General features: G+C 42.5%; 1 protein-coding gene across 1 annotated transcript; it reads right to left on the minus strand.

Moving 5' to 3' along the window:
* Positions 1 to 5,389: 5,389 nt before the first annotated feature.
* On the minus strand, positions 5,390 to 24,926 carry aacs (acetoacetyl-CoA synthetase). The gene is made up of 18 exons (XM_019885792.1): positions 24,630 to 24,926; positions 23,738 to 23,841; positions 22,964 to 23,084; positions 21,958 to 22,071; positions 20,740 to 20,837; positions 19,908 to 20,022; positions 19,015 to 19,096; positions 18,506 to 18,659; positions 17,206 to 17,286; positions 16,990 to 17,114; positions 13,823 to 13,887; positions 12,079 to 12,201; positions 8,881 to 8,994; positions 8,338 to 8,463; positions 7,703 to 7,772; positions 6,907 to 6,965; positions 6,205 to 6,407; positions 5,390 to 5,748 (listed from the first exon to the last, which is right to left on the minus strand). Exons 1-18 carry the CDS (start codon positions 24,757 to 24,759, stop codon positions 5,611 to 5,613), a joined length of 2,022 nt encoding a protein of 673 aa, XP_019741351.1. The 5' UTR covers positions 24,760 to 24,926; the 3' UTR covers positions 5,390 to 5,610.
* Between the last annotated feature and the right edge of the window lie 300 nt (positions 24,927 to 25,226).

The raw sequence follows: 25,226 nt of genomic DNA on the forward strand, positions 1-25,226 counted from the left end.
TATCTGAAAGAACCCGCACTGTAACACACACACACACACACACACACACCCACACACACACACACACACACACACACACACACACACACATATGCACGCACACCTTCTCTGAATATTCATAGCAAGCTGTTGCACTCCTGGTCTGGATCAAACCGTGAGCGTGTGTGTGTGTGTGTGTGTGTGTGTGTGTGTGTGTGTGTGTGTGTGTGTGCGTGCGTGCGTGTATATGACACAAATTAGAAAATAAACAGCAAAGCCATTATTCTCACCACTCAGCACACACACAAACACACGCACAAGGCAGGAATCGGCCTGATACCGATAACTCGTATCGGTACGTGCCCATCCTAATGCTAATGCTAGCATATTGTAACTAACAACAACAATAACTATATCATAAGCAGCTCTTATCTTGACCTTACGTGGCATAAATTTGCTATCTTAACTTGAAAAATGTGAACAGCTCTGACAGCGCTAACAATGCAAACATTCATCAAAGAATCCAACCATCAAGAAAGTTTTGGACTTGACTTCCCCTTTACACATAAAATAAAAAGTGTTCTAAATGACAAAATAATTGAGTCGGTAATAAGAGACTCATTTGGCCAAATTAAAAATCAAGTTTAGCGGCGTCGCTGCAGTCGTTTATGGTGCGTTATTGTTAATAAGTTGGAGAAGAAAGCATCTGAGCTCGGTCGACAAAAGGTCCCGGGAGAGGTGATGCACGTTCATATCGCAGACGCTGGATGGGCGGGGTGAAAATCTTCCCACAATGCAGAGCGGATTAATATGGCCAACATATTTCGCCGCACGCGCACGCGCTAATGATTTCTGCAGCTCATTTGTGGGGGAAAACTCCCACAAGAGGGATCACCGATGTTATTATCACGTATGGATTCAATTCTTATTACCAGTCTGTCTGTTTTTTTAAATCACCAACATGTTGTGTGTTGCGGATTTTTTTTTTTTATTTTGCAAATTCACGAAAGAGTACACAGCCATCATATTTTTTTTTTTTTTTGTAAATATTTGAATCTATATTTTCACGGGACAACACTGTCAGCACGTCGAGTTTTGGCCCAAGTTGGACATTTTCACTTTGGAGTGAACTCACCTGTTGCCAGCAGTTTAGACCTTGATGGCAGTGGTAAATGTACACCATTTTAAAAGCTACTACTTTGCAAAGTGTCATTCATTCTGTCTTGTCCCATGAAAATATCGAATAAAATATTTGTGGAAGTGTATTATTCAGATATGAAAAAGTTACAAGGGATAACAGAAATACAAATGCTGTTTTGTCAATGATCATAATCTCAAGATATCTGCTGTATACTGTTTTGCCGCTAGATATTTTGATTTCTTTCACAAAATAACCAAATCAAAGTCTTGTAAATGATTTTCACAAACACCGGCAAACAATATAAGTCGGAAAAAAATAAATACAATGAAAATGGTTGCATTATTTCACATTCATCCTTTTCTGACACTGTCATTCAAAACTTGTTTGTGTGTTGGATGGGATTAGGATGTGTACCTAATGAAGTGACCGGTGAGCCTACATTAGTGGACGAAACGAGAGGTCACGCAAGGACAGACCACACAAACTTGTGTGCGTGCGTGCGGGTGCACGCGTACGCGACTGGCAACTTTGTATTTATGTGTGTGTCTGTTTGTGTATTTGTTTGTGTAGACACTGGAGTGAGCAAATTTGGACTGTGCGTCTATTTAGTTTAGTCAGTGGGTCAATAGCAAGAGGGGAAGCCCAGCTCATATCCGTGTGTGTTTGCGTGTTGTGTGTGTGTGTGTGTGTGTGTGTGTGTGTGTGTGTGTGTGTGTGTGCGTGCGCGCAGATCGATGCGTTAGCGCGCTAATGGAGTGCGAGCGTGGGAAAGATTGAAGTAAGTAAGGAGAAGTCATAAGAAGTAAATAGAGCAGGCAGAGGATTTGATTCCATCAAGGACAAATGTTTTATTTGAATAAACACGTTGAAAATAGTCAGATAGGTTCAGCCCCCCCCCCCCCCACACACACACACACACACACTCCAAAATCAATCGAGTTCACACACTGACAAACAGCAACAGCGCTTGCTGTTGACCACTTGCAGGTAAAAACATATTAGGGTGTGCTGATCGACTAATTAACTAGTTGGCTCGTCCAACCTAATTCGTTTCAATTGGCTTTGATATGTCAATGCCAATATATATATGTGTGTGTGTGTGTGTATATGTATATATATTTTTTTTCCCCCAAAAAATTTAAATGAGTTTTTTGTCAGTCTGCTTGGCTTCAGTTTCTTGCAAGAGTCAACTTTGAGGTTTTGACAGTTGGCAAAGAGAAAGAACGTGTCGACGCAAACAGGACAAAAATCAAGCTGTGACGGTGGGAGTGTGAGGTGTTGCCTCCCGCTGAGACATAATCCATAAAAAGAAAGACGTGATTGACATGTGGAATTGGTTAAAAAAAAAAAAAAAAGGTTGTCGTGGAGTTTTAATAGGTTAATTATAATATTTGTGAAAGTGTATTTTTCAGATCTAGAAGTTCCAATGGATAACATAAAAACAAATTGTTTTGTCAGTTCTATAGACATATTTGTAATAAATATACTGTTATTCTTCTGTAAAACAAAATTCATGATAACTATTAAAAAAAAATCGATAAAATGTTTTAAACCCATTTGAAATTTAGGATTAATATTAACCTCTATTTGCGAGATGTTTTAATATATTTTTACATTTAAAAAATGAAAGTAAATGTATCATTTTAGGAGCTGTATTTGTAATGAAATACGGTTTTATTTCCTCTGTAACATCATTACAGACCAATTCTGGAGAAGATGTGCCCACCATCACCATGTTACAAGCCATCTAATCACATACTGACTGAACTCTATTGCTATCATTATCATGTTATTTAGCTACCTACAGTTACTAGCTAGCAAATTAACAACCCAAATGGGCTTTCAAGCTAGCAACCTACTTAGCAAATGAAACCCAAAAAATAAAACCACAAAAACTAGCAAGTTGAACAGCAAGCGGACTAACTGTATAAAAGAAAAACGTACAAATTAGCAAGCTATCTGCACAAGCAAACGAGAGACCAAACAACCCCCACGCCCCCAAAAAAATGGTCCAAACCGTTCGCTAGAGCAAAAAAAAAAGGAAAAATGTATAAAAACTGATAATCATTAAACTTCTTTAATCTCACAAAACTAACAAACACTAGACTTACAACAGCTAGCTACCATACCATAAGAAATGAATCCGCTAGTTAGCTATCTAGTACACGAACAAACTCGCTAGCTACAGTAACAAACAAATTTAGTGACTAACTAAGTTAGCTAGGTAGTTACCACTAAAAAACTAACTTGCAACTGTACTCCCGAATGACCACAAAAGAATTTTTGCATAGTGGACTTTATAGTTGACTAAGGCAAAAACGATTCATGGAAGTAGTCTCGAAATGCTATGTAGGGATTTGTATTGAGTGGACTATGTAGGCATTTTACACACATACACTCGACCCAAGGACTGAAACGATTCAGGAATTTTTATACATTGAACTGTGTATTTATATCGTGTATAACCTCGACTAACTACGAAGACTAACAGTACTCAAAAATGACCAACTTACAATACAGTATAGCGATTCCCAAAACAGCCAGCGCATTAAATTGCTCAGTTTGTCTTCCAATGACGGCGTAATGAGGGCGCTCAACGAGCCTCTCGATTTCCCACATCCAACCGAGGCGTCATTAGTCAATATTGTACAATTTCAAACCCTCGGTCTCATAAAAGTGCGTTATTCCATCGCGACACTTTCAACGTGAGCTCCTTTAATTTGCTGCCTTCCGAAACAAAATGCAAACATCCCAAAGTACACATTGAACAGTTTTTTTTTTCTTCTTTCCCAAAGTCATTTTTCCCTTGGTGATTGACAGGTGTTAGCGCCCGGGCTTCTAAAGGTTAGTGGGAGTTTCTCAGAGCTCGCTTGAAGGCAAATCACATGTCAATCAAAATGAGTGGCTGGCAATCACACACGCACGCACGCACGCACACAAAATGTCGCCATTCAGGGACATGGAGAAGACCAGGAGAGAAAAAGCTGTCAAGGACCTTTCAGACACAACTTATGTTCTTGTCAACCTTCCAGGACCAAACTTATTACCTCCACCAAGCAAATACTTATATTAATAACAGAAAAATGTCGAAAGAAAAATGTCGTTAAAGGGCACATTTAAATGTATGACACCAATTTTATGTATTCAAAAAAAAAAAAGAAAAATATCAATTTAAATGCATCCAATTACAATGTATTTGAATTGCATATTTTGAAAAATATGGTCACTTTGAATACATGACATTTTTCTGTTGTACTGAGAAGGTTTTAAAATAAATCTAAGACTTAAATGTACGTATTCCAAACGTGGTATATTTGTATTATCAACTTAAATAGTCACGATTTAAGTCGCCGTTATAAATTTGAATGAAATGAAACAAATACTTAAATGTGTCTTCTACATCTAAATCAGTTTCATCAATGTATTCAATGGAAGTCCATGGGCAAACACAAAAAGAATTACCGTGGATTAAATAAACATTATATCCATCAAAAACATTAAAATAAACACACTTTTATGAAAGTTTTTTTTTCCCATTCATTTTTATTATTTTGGACATTGAGGTCATTATAAATATTTTGTCACTGACAATATGCACAAGGACAACATTGATAATCCGTAATTATTTCTAGAAAATGTATTTTGTCCCAAGCGTTGCGACGATTCTCAAAAATAAAAATGCAACAAATGTCTGACGTTTGGAGTTGACCGACACATTTGCAATGGAATGGACTAAAAAAACTAAAATATAATGTACCTTTTTGTTTTATTGACGCAAGCTGAGTGGGTACCTTCCTGGTTCATGGAACCAATTACCAAAGTCACACTGCCTTTCATTTATATAATATTTAAAAAAACAAAAAAAACAAAAAATTCCGCCAGACGTTTGTCCATATAATCTCTCGGGACAGCAATAGTAAGAATTATAAAGTTCAAATTCATCATTGTTGCTAACCATCCAAATCATAATCAAATAGGATTGATCTCCCACCCCATCTCATGGGACAGCAATAATAAGCATTCAAGTTCAAAGCCAATCCAACACGATCCATTACAATGTTAAGCATTCCGTTTTTCACCAGCATTTCCCAGAAGAGTCGAAGACGTCCCAACGCTTTTGTCTGAAGAGCAATAAAAACCAAGCATCCATCCACAAAAATAGAAACTGTCCCAATATTTTGAACTCTGCAGTCTCGTCAGACCACAACCCGAATTCAACTGGATCATCCATCTTGAATGTTTGATGTGATTTCGTTTTGTTTTGTGTGGTTTTGTTTTTTTTTTTTGCATTCCGCGGTTTTGGGAGTTAAAGCATGTGATAAAATGGCGGCTGATGTTAAACCAAAGTGCTCATGCTAATGCTAACGGCAAAACTAAGAGTACCTCTTTGTGTTGGCGGCGATCGCGGCGGCTGTTGTTCGCTGTTCTCCGGTCAATCGAGCAGCTAAAGGGAATAGTCTTTTGTTCTCTTTGGCCACTTCCCTTGTGGCTCAGAAGTTTTGCAGTTCCGGAATGTTCTTGTAGAGGTCCAGAGAGTCGGGGTTGGAGAAAGCCCCTCGCTGGGAAACCTCGCGGCCCGCCAGCACTTGCTTGACGGCCACCTCCACTTTCTTACCGCTCAGCGTGTACTAAACAACCACAATGAGAAGAACGCAAATTACATGATGGCTGTGTTGTCACCGAAGGAGCTCATAGGTTGGGATTTTTCATTCGGGTTCGTTTTTTAATTCCTTCTGACTTTTTTTTTTTTTAATTAGTTTTTTTTTAGAGCGGGTTTTTATTTTGGGGAAAATACTATGTTTTAGTATTAGTTTTTGTGATGTAATTATGCCGTATTTTCGAGTGCAAGACAAAATTTGGAAAATGGGGAAAAAAAATGACTAATCGACTTTGTTTCTCCGATACGGGCAAACAATCATACTGAAATAAATCCATTTAAAATGCACGCCGAATGTTCATGTGTGATGCTAACCGGCAAAGACGAAAAACAAAGGACATTTCTACAAGAATGATTAATCATCTTGTGATCAATTTTTGACCGTTTCTTCAAATGCAATGACGGGAAAAATTGACTTTGGACTCACGGGAATGTCGGCGATCTGCAGCAGGAGGGCGGGCACGTGTCGGGCGGAGAGCGCCTTCCGGACGGCCGCCTTCACGTCTGCCACCAGCTGGCCGCTGAAGGGCTTCCCGGGCGCCATCTTGAGGAAGAGGACCACCCTCTCCTCGCCGTCGGCGTTGTACTGAGGCACGCACAGGCTGTCCGATACTTCCTCAAAGGCCTCCACTGCCGTGCGTGCAAAAGACACAACATGACTGGGGTTTTTTTTTGCGGCAAGAAAAAGTCTACACACCCCTCTCCACATGCCCCAAAAATGAAAAGCATTTCCGGACATTTTCCACCATTATTGTGACCTACTCTGTACAACTTCATTGAAAGAAAAAAAAGTTTGGGGTTTTTTTTTTTGGGGCAAGTAACAATAACTGAGATCATGCCGTTGCAATGACTTGCTTTTACATTTTTTATTATTGATTATCTTAATTAATGTGATTTAGCTACAGTTATTAACCCCAAACAAGGTCTTGCTGTTCTTGTAGGCTTTTCTTGACAGTGATATTTTATTTACAAGGAGAAGTCTGAAATGTTTGTGTTAACACTCACCGATACTTGGAACGGTTCTTAATTTCCGCACAGTCATCTCAACATTTTACGTTGTTGTTGTGATTGGATTGTGTCGAATTTTTTTCAATCAATCAACTTGGTCGGCGATTCCTTTGGGACTCACCGATGTTGTAGATCTCCGAACTGCCGAAGCGAACGCCATTGGGGTTCAACGTCCCGTCGCTGCGCAACAAATACACAAAGAAGACCAGCAATTTGTTTGGAGGAGGAGAAGCTGAGGATAGTGTCAATACGTCTAGTATTTTTGTATTTCTAGTGATGTTTGTGTATTCTTTCTGCAATATTTGTATAGTTTATAACTTTCTAATATACAGGTATTATTTTCTAACTTTAATTTTTTATTATTTTGAATTATTTCCGAATATTTTCTCCTTGCGTGTATTTTTGTATGTACTCTCGAGTAGAATACAGAAATGATTTTATGCAAGGATTACTATTTTTGATGTCATGCTTAATATTTTCTTTCTTACGCATTTGATTAATTGAAAGTATTTCTTTGAATATTTTTCTATTCTCATTTCCAATGCATATTTACATTCTATGGAGTGTATCATCTACTTGTAATACGAATACATAATATTTCTGCAGTGTTTCAAATATATTTTGTCGCATTTTTTTTGGTCCCTTTTTTTTAATTCCATTTTCTCATCATTTTTGAGGATAGAAAAATGATATCAAGTATAGTTTAAGGTTGACAAAAAATCCAACACAAAAATGTCACTTGCATGTTTTGAATTGAAAATTCAGCGGAGGATAATTTCAGGTTCGTGACCGTGAATTTGGGTCTCTCAACATCGCGCTGAATAAGAAAACGCAACAAGAGTCCACGAGCGGCTTTGGATAGCGGTTCAAAGTCGAATGAACGGCCTGCAAAGGAGCAGCCGGCGCGTTTTACTGACCTCCTGCCAAGCATGACGATGCCTCCTGTCTTGGGATTGATTTTGCAGTAGTCGCCATGGGCCCAGACGCCTACAAACACCAACGCAACACACAAATTGTCAGTCTTGTAAAGTGGCAAGTCAGACGGTTCAATGAGGCCGTCAGGACTAGAGTGGGCTACCTCCATTTTGTTTTTCAGTTAAGTACAGAAATGCAAAGAGAAAGGACATATCGTTGACATTCTTGAATAGCGGTCAAAATCAATACTGAGCATCAATTTGACAGATAGAGGGCACGCCCTTTTTGTACTCGGCAGTTTTTTCTTGATTCGTAAGTGCGACACTGGACCGGACTGGCAGAATATTTTTGGCGCTTTTAATATTTGTGTTAATTTCATTTAGTATTTCCTGCAAATAGAATGTTTGTGTGTTTTGTAGTATTTGTGACTTTCTCAAAAGAAGACGTTTTTATGTCCAATTTTCTTCCTTCGATTTTTATATTGGCCCTCAGGTCAATGGTCTTTTCTGCCCATTTCATAATTTTCAATGATCCTACGAATGACCGTGAATTCCCAACCCATCGAGCCGCTTTTTCAAAACCCAAACAAGGTGTCCAGTTGTAAAGTGTGACCCCGCCCCCCCAACTTTCCACTGACCCGGGAAGGTGGAGAAGTAGGCTTTGTGGTACTTGCTGCTGTTGTCATCGTTCCAGAAATGCGTTGGCTGGCACGGGATGGGTTTCAAGCACACCAGCTCGCCACTTTCTCCCCAAACTGGCTTACCTAAACAAACCATACACACACATACACTAAACACACACACCTGGTGGAATATCCCGCAGTCCCTTCTCCCTCAGGATGGTGTTGAAGGAGCTTAGCGAGCTCTTTCCCACTAAAAAGTGTCTTTAAATGATTCACTGGCCAGGAGGGGACTTAGGGATTGCAATCAATGTGGGAGAAAAAAAAACACACACACAGGAAGGGTTGAAAGCTGGATAAAAACTCTTATTAAAAAATTGGCTTACGTTTTGTTTCAACCGAGGTTACCCTGGGGATGTTTCGCCTAATTACTCTTGGATTAAAAGAGTCCACTCGGGAGAACAATATTGTGACAGCTCCTTGCCCAAGGTGAACTTTTCAGGCAGGCCCGGTAAACAATCGTCTGCTTGTTCACCCGCCGCGCGCGCTCCTCATTCTTACCCTCAAAATTCCACGCTTCCACGGCCATGCCCAGGTTTCTTGTCTGGATCTCGCCACGATACACCGGAACTGTTGGGTTCTGACCCATGAAACAGGACACGATGTCTGTACCGCCCCCCCCTCCCAAAAAAAAAAAAAAAAAAGGTATGTTTTCACAGTAATTGGTGAATGAAGAGTGAGGCTTTGACAAGTGGAAAATTGAGCCTAAATTTGAAATCAAAATGGTCGACTTCTTGTGTGATTTCCGGCATGGCTTCTTGAGACTTTTTTGGAGGGTCGACTCATAAGAGCAACATTTGGTATTTGGCTCTAAGTAAAACAGGGATGCGCAATTCAATCTTGAAAACTCAAGTTGGTCTTTGTGGGGCCCGTTGGAAATAGCCCAAATGACCCTTAAATGGAGGCCCCGGGGACGACCCAGGACACGCTAGAGAGACTATGGGAACGCCTCAGGATCCCCCGGGAAGCGCTAGAAGAAGTGGCGGGGGAGAGGGAAGTCCGCGCTTCCCGGCTAAAGCTGCTGCCCCCGTGACCCGACCACAGATAAGCGCTAGAAAATGGATGGATGGATGGATGGATGGACCCCTAAATGGCCACTTCAAATTAAAATGTGTCTTTTCAGGTATGTCTTTTGGAGACTTTCTTTGCGGACCTAATGATGATCGGCATTTTGTGCTGCTGAGTGAAAATGGCTTCGGGGGCGCGGGGGGCTTCCCCCCCCATTTTTCTCTTTGTGCTTTCCAATAATGCGGTGTTCCCGCCGCCTCCCATTCATCTCCTTTCTTGCCATTGTTCCGCGTCTACCTATGCATGGCAGCCGCCGTCATCCATCTTGTTTGCTGCTCTCTGCCCTTCCTGGCTTCCTATCTATCTTTTCTTCTTCTTCTCATCAATCCCTGGGCCTCACGCTTTTATTATATCGGGCTCTCGTAGCGAGCTTTAATGAGATCCCACGGGGGTCCGGAGAAAAACTTCTGATTAAACGCGCAAGCTCGGGAGTGGGAAGATGCACAATTATTTCATTATTGTGCTGACTTGTATGGGCGAAAGCGCAAAGTGTATTTTAGGCACTGTTGCTTTCTTTGGTGAAAGTATGGAATGCGTCAGATCCTCACATACGACATTTATCTCAATCCCACATATATATTTTTATCTCAATGCTTCTCATGTGAGAGAGCCTCTGACGGAGGTGACGATCAGGACCCGAGGCGGAGGCTTCCTTTGAATGACTGAAGATGAAGATTGGATTGGAAATGGATCGAGGGGTGTGGCAGTAGTCAAAATTTAGTAGCAGTTGGATAAAATCTCAAAAGAGGGAAGTCCCTCTTCAAAAGGCTGCTGGAAAATGGGAAAAACGTCATGTCATCGAAAAAGGCAGCCAATCGCAATCGGCTGGTTTAAAAATTGAACATCTGCGGAAACAGAAGTACTTTTGGCCATTTGTAGATTCTCAACCTTGTATCGCGATACTTTTGATACTTCAGCCCTTTGAGGTACGGTTTTTGCAGTATTTTACCACAAAGGAAAGAGCTACTGGTAATGATTAGCAGACTCACAGAGGCAGGGTTTTCTTGAGACTTTTTTTGCGGGTCTCCTCACGATGGACCAAATTTTAATCTCGCAAAGTTAAAGAGGCTTTGGGAACAGAATTTTCAAAAACAAGAGCTGAGCGAGGGAGTGGCATATGGCGGGTCAGACCGTCTTGAATCAGGATGCGCACCCAGCGGTCAAAGTGTTAAAATCGCCCATCGAGAAGCCATGGGGGTCTCACGTCACCTGCTGAAGTGATTTCACACTTTCAGACAGGCACACACTGCTACACACACACTTGAACAGAGAGGCTGTGTTGTCAGGGTGAAATGGGCAAAGGGGTCCCCTCGCATATGTCACAGTGACCACCGGTCGGCCACAAATGCCGGGGATAAATCCTGACGCACACATACGCACACACAGGCATAGCCTCGGGGGTCAAGGTTAGGTGGGTTGGCAGCCAATATCATCGCAGCTTGCTTGTTGCCCTGGACAACGAGGAGGGAAAGCAAACGGGGCGCGGCTCGCTGTTGGGTGAGAATGGACATGGGGATGAGTGGATATGGAACTAGTAGGTCAGTCCTCCGCCAAGGCCTAACACTCAGCGAAATAAAGTTACGGGCGAATCAAAAGTTTAGAGACACAGCAAATGTCATTGATAGAGAGTATTAATAGTTTAGGGCCAAGCATTGACCCTTGGGGAACCCCGTGCATTATCTTCAACTCGTTTGATTTTAAATTGTTGAACTGTGCATACTTGTGTCATCTAGATAGCTTTTCAACCATTTATGTGCCGAACCTTTTGTACCATACCTCTATAATTTTTCCATTGACATACTGGGATCTATAGGATCAAAAGCTTTTTGGGGGGTCTCTGAAAACACCAACAGTAAATTCTTTTTTATCTTTATTAGTTATCATTTTTTTCCCCCACAAGTTCCATTCCTGCCATAAACGCCGTTGTCCTTGTTCTCTGAAACTGTACTGATTTTCACTTCAAAGACTATGTTTCGCAATAACATTGTCAAGTCTATGAGCAAATAGTTTTTCAAGAATTTTTGACAACCGTGTTAGTCAGGTTGTAAGTCTGTAATGTGTAAATAAGTGGGGGGGTTTTCTCCAGTCTTATGAATCCGAATAACCTTTGCTGTTTTCATGTTGCTAAGTGAAACTCACGCCGGGGGTTGGAATTCATAAAAACTATCTACTATAAAATAAACCGCAAAACCTGTAAATAACATAAAAAACATGGCTCCCTTTAGTATTTGGGGTGAAGCGAAAATCTATTTATGGATGTGTAAAAGCCTTTTACTGTCCGTCTTTTCACGCCTCCTCCACTGAATGTGTGCGTGTGTGTGTGTATGTGTGTGTGTGTGTGTGTGTGTGTGTGTGTGTGCCTAATGTGTCAGTCAGTAAATGTTAAACGTTTCAGAGCTCACAGAGAGCGACAGATAGCATTCTGCTGCCCTGTCAACACAACAATGGGCTGAAAGGGACTCTGTGGGTGGCCGTGTGCAAAAATGTACATCTCTATACATTTTTCCCTTTATGTGTCAATCCTTCCTTTTTTGTAAGCTCATGTGTGGGGAGCCACTCGTATGGGGAATAAAAGAGAGATTAAAAAAAAAAAAAAAAAAACATTAAAAATAATAATAAATAAATAATCACCCGAGATGGAGCCCAGCAAGACGTCGCTCTTGATGCAGCGGTACACGTAGTCGTAGCTTTGGGGCTTGAGAGGGGAACCCGTCGACAGGATGGTGTGGAGAGACTGAAGGTTGTGGGTTTCGGCTGCAGGGGGGTAAAAGAGAAAAAATATATATATATATATATATATATATATATATATATTAAAAATGCGCTGTGTATATCATCGGGAAAAGCCAAGATCAAATTTTTGGACAGTAAATCATGTCCAGTATAGACACAAATCAATGACCAAAAAAAAAAAAAAAAAAAAAAGATATTTAATTGAAATGAAATTATTTTCCTGTTATTTAAATAGTAAATATAATATTTTAAAGAAGTATCAACAACCACAATAAATAAACAAATGCTTTGGTGGTTTTTTTTTTCTCCCCGCCGCCTGCATCATTTGAAGTCACCTATAGGAGCCTATTCAAATAAATACAATACAGTAGGTCAAAATATGATGCACTCCGTTTTATTGTTTGGAGGTAATTCGCTCCACAGAATGGTTTTGTTTGAAATGGAACAGCCACAGAAACAGTCTTCACTCGCACAATCGCACAGCGGGGGATCCGTGCGCGGCAAGAATTGTACGAAGCTGTTGGCGCTCTTTTGTGTGACATAAAAGATGGCATGTGCCAATACACGTGTGCGCGCCAAGGTTTAGGAAATGAAAAAAAGAACGAAAATTAAAATTGGGAAAAAAGCATTTTCAGAAAAAAAAAAAAACTACCGATACATTTTTATGTTTACAAAACTACAGTAACAAACTAGAAATATAACAAAAAGCTGTTGAATACTTCTTATTCCGTGCCATGTTAAGAGACCAGTGTTTGCGACAAAAAAACAGAGGGTTGGCTGATGAAAAAAACGTATAAATGATAACAAAAAAAAAAATCTGCCAATAGGTGCTGAACCGCGTGCAAAGAAAAACACGAGCACGAGGGTGTGCTGTCCACTGGAGAGGAATCTCAACACACACATGCATGCACACACCAAAACACAAACACACACACACACACACACACACACACACACACACACACACACACGCCCCAAAACGCAAGCAACTACACAAACAGGCACACACTGCACTAACACACGCCCACAGGCAGCAGTTGACAACAGTCGACAGTGAAACCGCGCCAATAAATTTGCGTTTGGACAATAAGAGCAGATGGACACGACAACGCTAACGATGACGATGATGACGGCGAGCGGCCGCGCCGACTAATATCTTTTTGGCCGTTTAGGCGGCGGCGGCGAGCGCAACAGTTTGCCGTGCTTGACACTCAATCACCGGCATAAAAGGGCCCGTTACGCTTCTTCACACAAGTCACCGGGAGCGCCGGCTAATTGCTTTTAGTGTTGCGGCTCTCCCGAGATGGGGAAAGTGGCCCGCGCTCGTAATGGGAGCCGTGTCGGCGCTTATTAGCCGCCCCGCTAATCTTACGACCAACTCCCCGACCTCCGCCGAGCCCGACACGCCGTCCTCGTTCTCTGCAAACGGCTGCGCCGTTGCCCTTGTTTTGGCCGAGGGGAAAAAATAAATAAAAATCTGCATAAACGTAGCAAATTGGTTACATAAATTGTTGGGGGTGTAATGATTCACCGGTGCCTCTTGATGCGGGTGGGTTGAGTTGCGGTCGATTAACAGAGATGAACATTTTCATTTTCGGGTCTGTGTGCATTTCACATGTGTGCGCATGTGCGTGTCACTGACCAGGCTTAAGGTTCCTCTCCTGCAGCACCGACAGCCATTTGGCGCCAGTACCAAAGATGCTGATGCTGGAGAAGAGAGGGAAAAAAAAAATAATCATTCAGGGGCACATTGTAATATTGGTCATGCTGTGAACACATGAACTCTACGAGTCCCACTTCTGACACCAACGGTCAACAAACTCTGGATTTGAGATCTTAGTATGAAAGCCAAAACATGACTTGATCTCAGGTTGGATACCCGAATTTGAAGCGTCATTACTAAGCCCTTCACCCTGGCTTGGAACCCTCATTTGCAACCCATGACTTCTGGGAATGACCCTAAAATGGCTGTGTCACCCAAAAATGTCATTTCAGGCGTGGCTTGAGGATTTTTGTGGGTCTACGCAGGATAAACATGCTTACCTCATATTTCATGTTGCAAAGAGAGGATTTCATCTTTGAAGGACACATGGAACTGTTTTCTGAGTCATTTTAGATCCTTGTCGGTTCTTCAACGCTTGTAATAAGCTTTTTAAAAAAAAAAAAAACAGACACTCATTTTTTTTTTCCCCTGGGTTGGAAGCTTTTGAATTTTTGAGGATTGTGTCACCCCTATCGCAGTCCCCGGAGGAGTCCCATCGAGACGGTGTCATCTCAGCTCCCAAACCCCGACTAAAATGTGCGCTGCGGTCAGCAAATTTGTGATGCTTTAAGGTGGCGCGCTCCAAATGGCACGTTGCCGTCAGCAATAGAACGCCGGGCGTCTTTCTGACACCAACGGGAGACGTGTCAGGTCAGAAAAAAAAAAAAAAAAAAAAGAAACAAAGAAAATTGCTGACTAATGAGCTCCTTTCACATCTCAGCAGGAAATATGGATTTCTGGATTCAGTGGATCGTGCGACGATCGCTCGCGACCTGCTGCTGCTTTAATTGATTACGGCAATGACAGAACTTTAACGACGGTGTGCGTGTACCTTTCGGCAGAAATGGCCGCGGAGAGAAGCTGCCACCATTGCACCAAGACAGATACGAGCTTTAAAGTGGGAAATGTTATTTTTTTTAACCAATTAGGGTGCAGACACATTTCCCACATCGCACCGCCGCCAACGGGGGGCGGGTAAAGCCCTGTGGGAGAGGCTGACAAGAACATTTTTTACACCCTGGTCCTGCGAAGGGAGGTTGGAGCATTTAATTGGGGCTAAATCTGTCAGAGCCTCCGAGAGGCTTAAACTCACAGTGAAGCTTCCGGGCTTTTGATTTGGACTTCCACTGGTCCACTCGCCTTTTCACGTCCGATAATTGGCATTTACGGCTACTTGCAGTTTCCTTTTGGCCACACATGTTGATGGTAATCTCTTCACGCATGAATCTTTTACGTAAAACCTTCAGGACGGGAGCTACGTCACACAAGACACGTTTGGTCGAGAGTCGTCAAGCATGGTCGCCGTGATCTGCAATTTAGTGTCATCCAACTGGAAATAGCCAAGATAGGCCAACGCTAGCTGCTGAGAACCAAAGTGGCAGCGTTCCTACGTCTTTTCCGTCATGGCTCCTTGAGACTTTTTTTGTGGGTCTGCTTACGATAGACGTGCCTACCAAATCCCATAGAGCCATGCAAAACTGACTTGGGAGGCTGAATTATTCCAATCATCCCAAAGTGGCTCGACGAAACCAATTTCTGGGAATCAACCCAGCCAAATGGGAAAGTTTTCCACGGCTGAACAGCGGGATGCTTAATCCTGTGACCCTGAACAGATTGTGTTCCCTTCGACTTTATTTCACTTTGCGATGTAACTCGTGGCGACCCGTGCACTCTCACCCCATCAACGGCTCCGATGAAAATGGATTGATTTGAACCTACAGAGTCAATCCCATCATTCCGAGTCCACGCTGCTGTTTGCCTCCCCCAAGGGACGCATCTCTCGTCTACTTTTTTGTGTGTCTGTGGGGGGCGGGGGGGGGGTCACATTGGTGGTTACCATAGCGATCAAAGCTGCTGCGGTTAATCAAAGTAGATCTTACGCAAGAGCGAGCGGCGTTATCTTTGAATTTTCATTGTTTGCTTGGCACCCTAAGTCGATGCGCCCGATTGGTTTTTTTGTTTTCCCTTCGTCTTTCTCTGCCCGACGCTCCGGTGAACGCGTCCTGGTCACGCCTCACCTCGTATTTAAACAATTCCCACCGCTCGGTGGGATCAAGTCCAAATACTCTTTTACTGAGCTCCCCGAGAGATTTCATGTTCCCTGTGCTTTACTTGCTTTTCTAGACCATATGTGTTTCCCTGTTGACTTTTTACTTTTATTCTTTTTTTACTTGTATTATTTAGACGCACTCGCAGCTGACAACGAGGCGCTCTAAAGCGGGCATGCCATATTTGAGAGGACGATGCATTTTTGGGGTGGAGGCATAGCTAGGTAGCACACAATTGAGTCCTACGCAGATCTTTCTCAAATATAGCCGCTGAATCGTTATTTTTTTTCCCCAACAAGTATCTGTACTTTTACTTGTAGCGTGAGTACTTTTGACGAGCGACGAGACACTGACATCCGCTAGTTTGGTCTTGCCTTGTCTTGTTTCACACGGGGGGTTGAGAATGGGGTTTCAAACCAGAGTAACAATTTCAATTTATGTTTGGGATTCATGAGGAGGTTTCAAGATGGGGTTAGGGCTTCAAACCCTGGGTAAGGTTTCAAATTAGGGTTTGTAATAACCGTTAGTGTGACTTGTTTCTAAGAAGGGTTAGGATTTCATAGTGGGGTTTCAAGCCATTAGGGATTGGTACAAGAGTTAGGGTTTCAAACAAAGGGTAGGGTTTCAGACCTGAGTTAGGGTTTCAAATTATGGTCTCAGGTCTGGTTAGGTTTCCAAGACAGGGTTAAAGCTGCCAATCAGTTTTCCATATGAGATTAAGGGTTAGGTTAGGGTTTCAATTTTTTACAAAGTTTTACAAAGGGCTAATGTTTCAAAGTTGGGCTTCCAACAAGGGTTAGGGTTTTAAACAAGGGTTAGGGTGTCCAATTAGGGTTTTATGCTTGGGTACGGTTAGAATTTCAAATAAGGTTGCCAAGCCTGGGTAAGGTTTACAAGCCAGGGTTGGCCACCACATCTATCAATTTAGCTCATTTTTTTCGGCCGACACATCACACATTCAAGCAACATGCCAGGTCATGTGACCGCCGAATTGCTCACCCCAGCGTGTCGGTCAAGTTCCAGAGGACGTTGGGCGTCGGCATGAGCGGTGAGCCGTCATACAGGACCACCGAGGCGCCCACCGCCAGCGACGACACCAGCCAGTTCCACATCATCCAGCCCGTCTGCCACCACGCACACACGCACGAGGCACTCCGTTACGGCGGTAAGAGCAACACAATATGTCAATGAAGACCGGTCGTCGTGGGAACCTACGGTAGTGTAGTAAATGATGACATCACTGCTGCTCATGTTGCCGTGGAGGATGTGTTCTTTAAGGTGCTGGATTAGGGTGCCCTGTGCACACACACGCGCATGCACACACAATTAATTTTTCATATTTAGAGTTTCAGGGATGTTCGAGAACACTTTTCTTCAGACCAATATCAGTTTGAGTATTCAGTCTGGGTGCTCACTGATACCAAGTACCAATAACTCATGTTCTTGATATATAAAATTTCATTCCACAGAATAGCAAAAAAAAATTGTGAACAATGTTCCGTTTTTCTGACGCAGATGATGATTTGCCGATAAGTCAAATTGTCGCTGGTCTATGGTTTAAAACTAAGGTTTCAAGTAAGGATAAAGGTTTCAATGAAGGCTTGTAAGGTTACAAGTTAAAAGTTCAGTTTTTTTTTGTCGCGGCGTTTCAAGGCTGGGTAAGGTTTTCACGTCAGGGTTAGCATCCCATAGCAGGGATTCAAGAAAGGGTTAGGGTTCAAAGTTGTTTCTGGTCCTTATTTACTAGCTGGGGTTTTTTGTTGCAGCCAGTCTGTTGGCGCTCTCCACTAATTTGGCAACCCGCTCACTGCTTTTCATCATCACCACTACCACCCCCACAGGGGAAAAAAAAACATGTTGAGAGGGCCTCCCCCTCTCCCTCCTGCCGCAGTCGCCAGCCGTCACCGCTGGACGTCACCGGCCTTCGGGCGCTTTTCATCTGCCGTTTTTTTCCTGGTGAAAGCCGCGACAAAGGCGGGAAAAAAGCCTGTAATTGGCAGAGGGCCAAACGTTTTGACGGCGCCGTTACTGTCCAATTATGCATGGAGCAAGACGAGGATGAGCTCGACACAAAATGACAGACGAGACCGTGAAAAAAAGAAAAAACAGCTGAGGGGACGGGAAAAAAAATAAATAGGAACGGGGAAACTGTGGAGGATTTAGTTGGGGTCAGGGTTTCAAATTCATGTTTTCCAAGATGTTTTTTTTTTTTTTTTTAGTTATCATTTTACGTCATAGGCATGGTTTCATGAAGGGGTAGTCTTTTAAAATGAGTATGTGCGTGGCTAGCCTGAACTATACTGCCAGTCAGTCTTTCAACCCTCCACCAATGTGCTGATGGAACTCTGCTGCCCTCTGGTGGAAAATGACACAATGACAGGAATGTTTCCACAGAAGTTAAACCAGAAGCTCCAACGCTGTGAGGTTTCAAAATAGGGTTTGAAGCCACGGCTGAGGTGTCAAGCCAGAGTGTGTGTTTTGCTCTCCACGTAGAGCCCGCTAGCGTTCTTCTCACCCCGGCCGAGTGGACCATGCACTTGGGAGCTCCGGTGGTTCCTGATGAGTACATGATGAAAAGCGGGTGGCTGAAGGGCAGCTGCTCAAACTCCAGCTGGGGGAGATGATCGCCATCGCCACGACCGGATGCCAGGAAGTCGTCGATAAACACACTGGACAGAACAACATTAATAAATACCTCAGAAATATATACACCTGTTTTCACTCTTTCAATCAATGGGAGACGATCGCATGACATCACTTTGACGGAGGGGGTGAGGGAGGGAAAAGACTCGCTTGAACGTTTTTCTAAAAAGATGCCCAGTGTGCTAGCTTCAAGTTATTTGTTACTGCCAGTTGAGGTTCATTTTGAAAGTGACACACATGAAACAAAAGAAAATTAATCATTTCATTTCTTGTGAGCCAAATCCACTAGCTTAATGCTAACGTTTACTGTGAAACAAACAGAAAAAGGCTAAAAGAAATTAGCATCAATGTTACAATCTATGCCATTATTTGTGAGCATACCTGTTGGGGATTTTGGAGAGGTCGACATGTTGTTTGTCACGAGCGTATGGAATAACGACCACCTTCTGCAGGTCAGGAAGGCCTATGGGACAGACACACGCACGCACTTTGGGTATTTTTGTTCGCCACACACAAGCAGAGGCTGGCAAGATTCCCACAGAAAAGTGTTACTGCCATTGACTTGGTTTTGAAACAGAAATACAGGAAAGGGTTTTGGTTTTGAGCCTGGGTAAGCGTTTTAAATAAGGGCCGAGGCTTCAAATTAGGGTCCCCAAGGGTGAAAATTACGGTTCCAAGCTCGGGCTAGCATTTCAAGTCTGGGTAAGGGTTTTAACAAGGGTTGAGGTTTCAGCTTCAAACTCTGATTTAGCTTCCACATTTAGGGCTTTGAAGTAGTGTTTGAAATTAAGGTTAGGGTTTCAAGCCAACATAAGGATTTTAAATAAGGTTTAAGTTTTCAAATTAGGGTATCAAGCCATAGTTAGCTAATGATTCAAAGTCTGGTTTTAAGACAAGGCTGGGATTGTTAGGGTTCTAAACAAGGGTTAGAGGTACAAATTCAGATTTGAGGACAGGGTTAGGGTTTAAAACTAGTGTTTGAGGGGTTATGGTTTTTGTCCACATTTTTTTCTTTTTCAAGGCAAGGCTGAGTGTTCCAAAGCAAAGTATTTACTGTTTCGAGACTGGTTTCGGGTTTCTCACAAAGATTAGGGTTTCAACAACGTGTTTCAAGGTAGAAATAGGGGTTTGATACATCCTTTCAAATTGGAGTTATAATTTATGAGTCAGGCAAAAGGCTTTCAATCCTGGTTTCGGGATGAAAACAAGACTTTAAAGTCGGGTTTCAAGTTGTCGTTGGGGTTGGTTTCGAGTCAGGATTCGGGTTTCCAAACCTTTGACGACGCAGGTGAGCTTCTCCATGTGGTCGTGAGTTTTCCCGTTGTAAACCACAGCGGCGACAGACAGCAACAGCTTGGGCTGGATTTGCGAGAACCGGTCCAGAACGCCCTGACAACACCGCAAAGAGGGAGGTACGGTTTCAAGCAAGGGTCCAAATTCAAACGAGGTTTTTTAAAGAAAGCTTAGGGTTTCAAGCGACTCAAGTAAAAAGAAAGAAAATGAGCTCAGCAAATTAAAATAAAACCTGCATGTGTAAATTCAGATTTTGCTCTGATCAGAAAATGAGCAAGAAAACAATTATTAACACTTACTCAAGTAATTAATGACTATTGACTTTTATTCCATTAGTAGCAGCACATTACTTGAGTACACTTTTTGGCATGAGTTTTTCTCCTTGCGTGTGTATTGCATTTGTTGTGCCACACTTGTCCAGAAGAGGCGCTACAATACCACAAAAGACATGACCTGCACTTTAAAGCTCAGAAAAACAGCAGGGAAAAAAAAATCCAATTTGACCTTTCTTTACCTCGTTATCGACCATATATTTTTTTATACACGATCATATTTCTACACCTTTCATTGGTTAAAACACAAATGATTAAAAACAAGATACTTGCTTACATTGACCCCAAAGTCAACGGAGGTGGAGCTCCAAATGGCTCCGATGGCTGCGCTTTAAAGCTCAGAAAAACAGCAGGGAAAAAAAATTCAATTTGACCTTTCTTTACCTTGTTATCGACCATATATTTTTTTTTATACACGATCATATTTCGACACCTTTTGTTGGTTAAAACACAAATTAGTAAAAACAAGATACTTGCTTACATTGACCCCAAAGTCAACGGAGGTGGAGCTCCAAATGGCTCCGATGCTGGCCACTGCCAACATGGCTTCCACCGCGTGGATGCCGTTGGGAAGGTAGCCTACGAGCATACGCGCACATTAACACAACAGCCTAAAATTCATATCAAGCAACAACAACTCAATAGGATTGTGGTATTAATCATATATTTTCACTTCATAGGAAGCAGATGACATTTTAAAACGTAAAAGAGCTCCTAGAAAAAGTAGAGTTTCAAGTCATGGGTTTTCAAATGATTTTTTTTCCCTTTAAACTTGCCTCTGTTTTTTTTGGGGGGTGGCGGGGTTTCTTGGTAGATGTAATCAAGAAGGTGAAGCTCAGTCAAGTCAATCTAAGATGGCGTCTTGATCTTCTGGGTAATATTTTAGACAATGACTGCAGTTTAAAGTAGGGAGGATTTCAAGCCAGGGTTAGGGTTTTCTTCTCAGTCATGGCTTTAAATGAATGAAACACTCAGTGGCACATTTTTAATACACAATATTATAATTCGAAAACAAATTCACTTTGACACGCACCCCTTTTTATGGATTTGTTTTATTCATACCTTTTGTCTAATTCTCCCATTCTTATTCTTGACTTTGCTTGGCCGTGGAGTTTATGGTATTTGCTCACTGGTGGTGCAGGGCACAGCTTTCTTTTTGTACCGGATGCATCAAGCCAGGCAGAGAAATCCTCCCTTCACAAATATTAAAGTCCGCATTCAAAAGGACGCTGTGTTTGTTTACAACACGAGCATTCTGAGTCATCTTCTCCTGGATTTGCGTGACCGTTTTTTGACAACCCCTTCTTGATTTATCAGAAGACTCACTTTTACCGTGTCGGACATTTTGTCAACTTGATCAAACATGATTATTTTTGTTTTGTTTTAAGCATGACCATTCAGAGTTAGATTCTTCTCAGAATCTTTGGAAATCAACTCCAAATGATGCATTGTACATGTGTTGGGACACGTTTTTGGCATGTCTGTGATTTTGTCAACCATGTGATTGGCTGTCTTTGTTTTGTTTATAGCATTAGCATTAAACGCTAGCTTCTCAACTTATCTGAATCTTAGGTTCAATTGACACAGGTACATCTGCTGGACACGTTTTTAGCATGTTGAACATTTTGTCAATGACAGCATCAATTGTTTGTTTGTTTGTTTGTTTGTTTTTTTGAGCATTAGCATTCTGGAAACTCACCCACGACTCTGTCTCCAGTGCGGACGCCCATCTTCCTCATGGCGGCGGCAAACAACGCCACATCACGCCTCAGCTCCCGGAACGTGACTTTCACAATTTCCTCGTTAGCCTCAGCTGGAAAAAATACATTTTTTTAAGTTCAAATAAATGTTTCTACATATTTTTTAAAAGTGCAAACGAGAGAGAAGCTGACAGAAAAGTATCAAACATAATTACACCGGTATTGATCCGATACCAAGTGCCATACAGGAGCAGTATGTCCGATACCAACAAACGCATACAGGAAGAAAAAGATGGATGGCCAAAACTTGTACCGGTAATTTTTTATTTTTTTTTTTCATATACATGTAGTACAGTACTGTATATGTTGCGCTATGTGACTCGCTGTTGTTTTGCTGACTTTCGTAGCTTCTCGCGGACCGTTTGCGGACTTTTTGCGGACTTAAAAAAAATAAAAATAAAAATAAAAATTATATGTTTCCTGTATTTTGTTATTCATAAACTAACCTAACTTATACATGTTTAAATCTATTAGTACACAGCATTGAGTCATGTTAATTACTTCAAAATTTACTTCTACATGCATGTATACCATTAAATTTGGCCTAATAAATATTATGTACATGTACCTATATGGGTGGGGGGGTCGCTACTTCGCGGATTTTCGTTTATCGCGGGTGGTTTTGGTCCCCATTAACCACGATAAACAAGGGATTACTGTACATTGTGAATCGCATATATCCAAGGGAACATTGTACTAAAAATAACAACATATAAAGACTAAAAAGAATCATAATAATTATCAAAACAATGTCATGATGGGTGGCTATATAGGGTAATTACAAATTTTGGCCATCCATTTTGACGCAGCCCTTTCTTATGACGTGTGTCTCTCCAGTGTATGCGTGTGCATGTGTGTGTGTGTGTGTGTGTGTGTGTGTGTGTGTGTGTGTGTGTGTGTGTGTAGGTGTGTGTGCGTGCGCGCGCACGTGCGTAGTGTACTCACTTGCAGCATAAAGAGCAACTTTGTCCTGCTCGGCATGTTTGAGCAGGTTCTCCGCAAAGTTGAGGCGAGCGCCTAAAAACCACTCGGGAACGTCCGAAATACGCTTGGATACGTCCACGACCTGGAATCCACACACGCCGGCACACAGACAGAGACACATGTCGCATGGATGCACAAATATGGACAGAGACACAACACGTGCAAAACAGATAGCGATACACACAAGGACACACGCACACAGGAAAAGGAATATGTATGCAAACACACACACAAGGACACAAGCAAAGACACACACAAACACGTTTGGCACAGATGCACAAAACCGACATACACGCAAATGCACACAGACAGACAAGGACACAAGCAAAGACACACAAACACGTTTGGCACAGATGCACAAAAACCGACATACACGCAAATGCACACAGACAGACACGCACACTGGTCATTTGAAAGCAATTATACAAAGAACACACCCTGTCACAAGACATGTCCCCCCCCACCCCCAACCTTCGATGCCCGCTATGATTGTTTTATCTAAATGCAGCAAGCTGCAATAGCTGAATTTTGTGTCAAGTCAAATTTATTTCTATAGCCCTTAATTACAAAAAGTCTGAAAGGGCTTCTCTTGCTCACATTTGACAAGTATCAACGACATCCCCTTGTCTTGCCCCAAAGGTTGACATGGAGGGGGAAAAAAAACAACTCAACTCTTTTGTTGTTGTTGTTTGTTTTTTTTGTTGTTGTTTTTCGGACAAATTGAGCACCACTCACCTGGTGGTAGGGTTTGGAGCTAACCACCCCGCAAAATCTCCACACGTGTGACCAGAAATCGGCATAGCAGTCCACCGACCACTGGTATAAGTCCCCGTAGTTGACTTGCGGTAAGAGACACAAACACACAAACTTGGGTCAAACAGCAAATCACCTGCATCACCGAACCCTTTTCGCGGCTACTGAAAACAGTGAAGAAATGCTTTGGCACTTGCAAAGGTTTTGTGAATGATAATGCTGCATGCTAACCGCGACCATGCTGTTCTGGTCTGCACTTCGGGTCAAGCATGCAAATGCAAAATGAGAACACTCGCAAGGAGCAACTTTAGCTACTGACGTCACACACTGTTTGCTGTTGAAAAGCATTTGTTTGGTTGACAGAGATGCTCCTCTCTTCACCTCAACTTGGTTCCTTGGCAACCAAAAGATGTGATATAAAGTACTGTGGATTTGTGCTTTTCAAGGGGGCTTGTGACTGGTGGGGCCACTGAATTGGGAAAATCTGTGTGTAATTGATTAACCTCCACTATAATTGCTCAGAAAAAAATTGTTAAAAATCTAAAATACATATAAATGCGAATATCTTTCAATTCAATATTTGAAAAAAAACAAATCCGTGTATAAGTAGATGATGGTGACAATTTGAACCAACAACGGATCATTTCCCTTTATTTTGCATCTGCTTTGCTTTGACTTGTTTAATAAAAGGCGATTGTCTGTTTCAGCGGCGGTGGATAACCTGTTCTTTTACATTGCCACTGACCGGCCTTGGCGGAGGTGCACCGCGTCAGCGCTCACTTGTCCTAATTCATTGCAGCCAGTAATCCCACAACGATGAAAGCTAAATTGAAGCCCCTTGAACAAAATGAGATCCACCGAGCCAGCGACTCACCCAAGTCGAGCCCGTGCTCGCGGTTCACCTGCCGCCTGAACTGGTCCATCCGCGTGTCCCTCTTGGAGTGCGGGTACCACAGCACCTTGTCGCCCGCCTCCATGATCGTGTCGCTCTTGTCTTTGGACATGTTGGCGTCCTTGTCCGGCCTTCACTCGGCTACACCTCGCTCGCTCGCTGGCTGGCAGGCAGGCTCGCTCGCTCTGGCTGAATGCTGCAAGCTAAGCTAACAGTCAGCTGCCCGGCTCGTCCGTGTACTCCAGTGGGAACCTCGCGCGTGTGTCCCGGCTGTCACGGAAGCGTGTTAGTAGCTGCGGGGAAGAGGAACGAGACATGCCCATGTGTGAGTGACGTCACAAAAAGGGCGTGCTAAAGCTACTGGTGGAGCCAGAGGGGCCCCCCCGGTGCCAGATCAGAAAGATGATTTGGGGGTATTTTACGATTTGGGGGGGATTTTTTCCACATTTCTACCCTTTTTCCGTAAAGATCATATAATGTAGCCTTTTCTGGAGATTTTTAGGGGGCTTTCCAGACTCGGTCTCGCTGTGTGTGTGTGTGTGTGTGTGTGTGTGTGTGTGTGTGTGTGTGTGTGTGTGT

This window comes from Hippocampus comes, unplaced genomic scaffold, assembly GCF_001891065.2.
Source record: "Hippocampus comes isolate QL1 unplaced genomic scaffold, H_comes_QL1_v1.1 scaffold78, whole genome shotgun sequence".
NCBI lineage: Eukaryota > Metazoa > Chordata > Actinopteri > Syngnathiformes > Syngnathidae > Hippocampus > Hippocampus comes.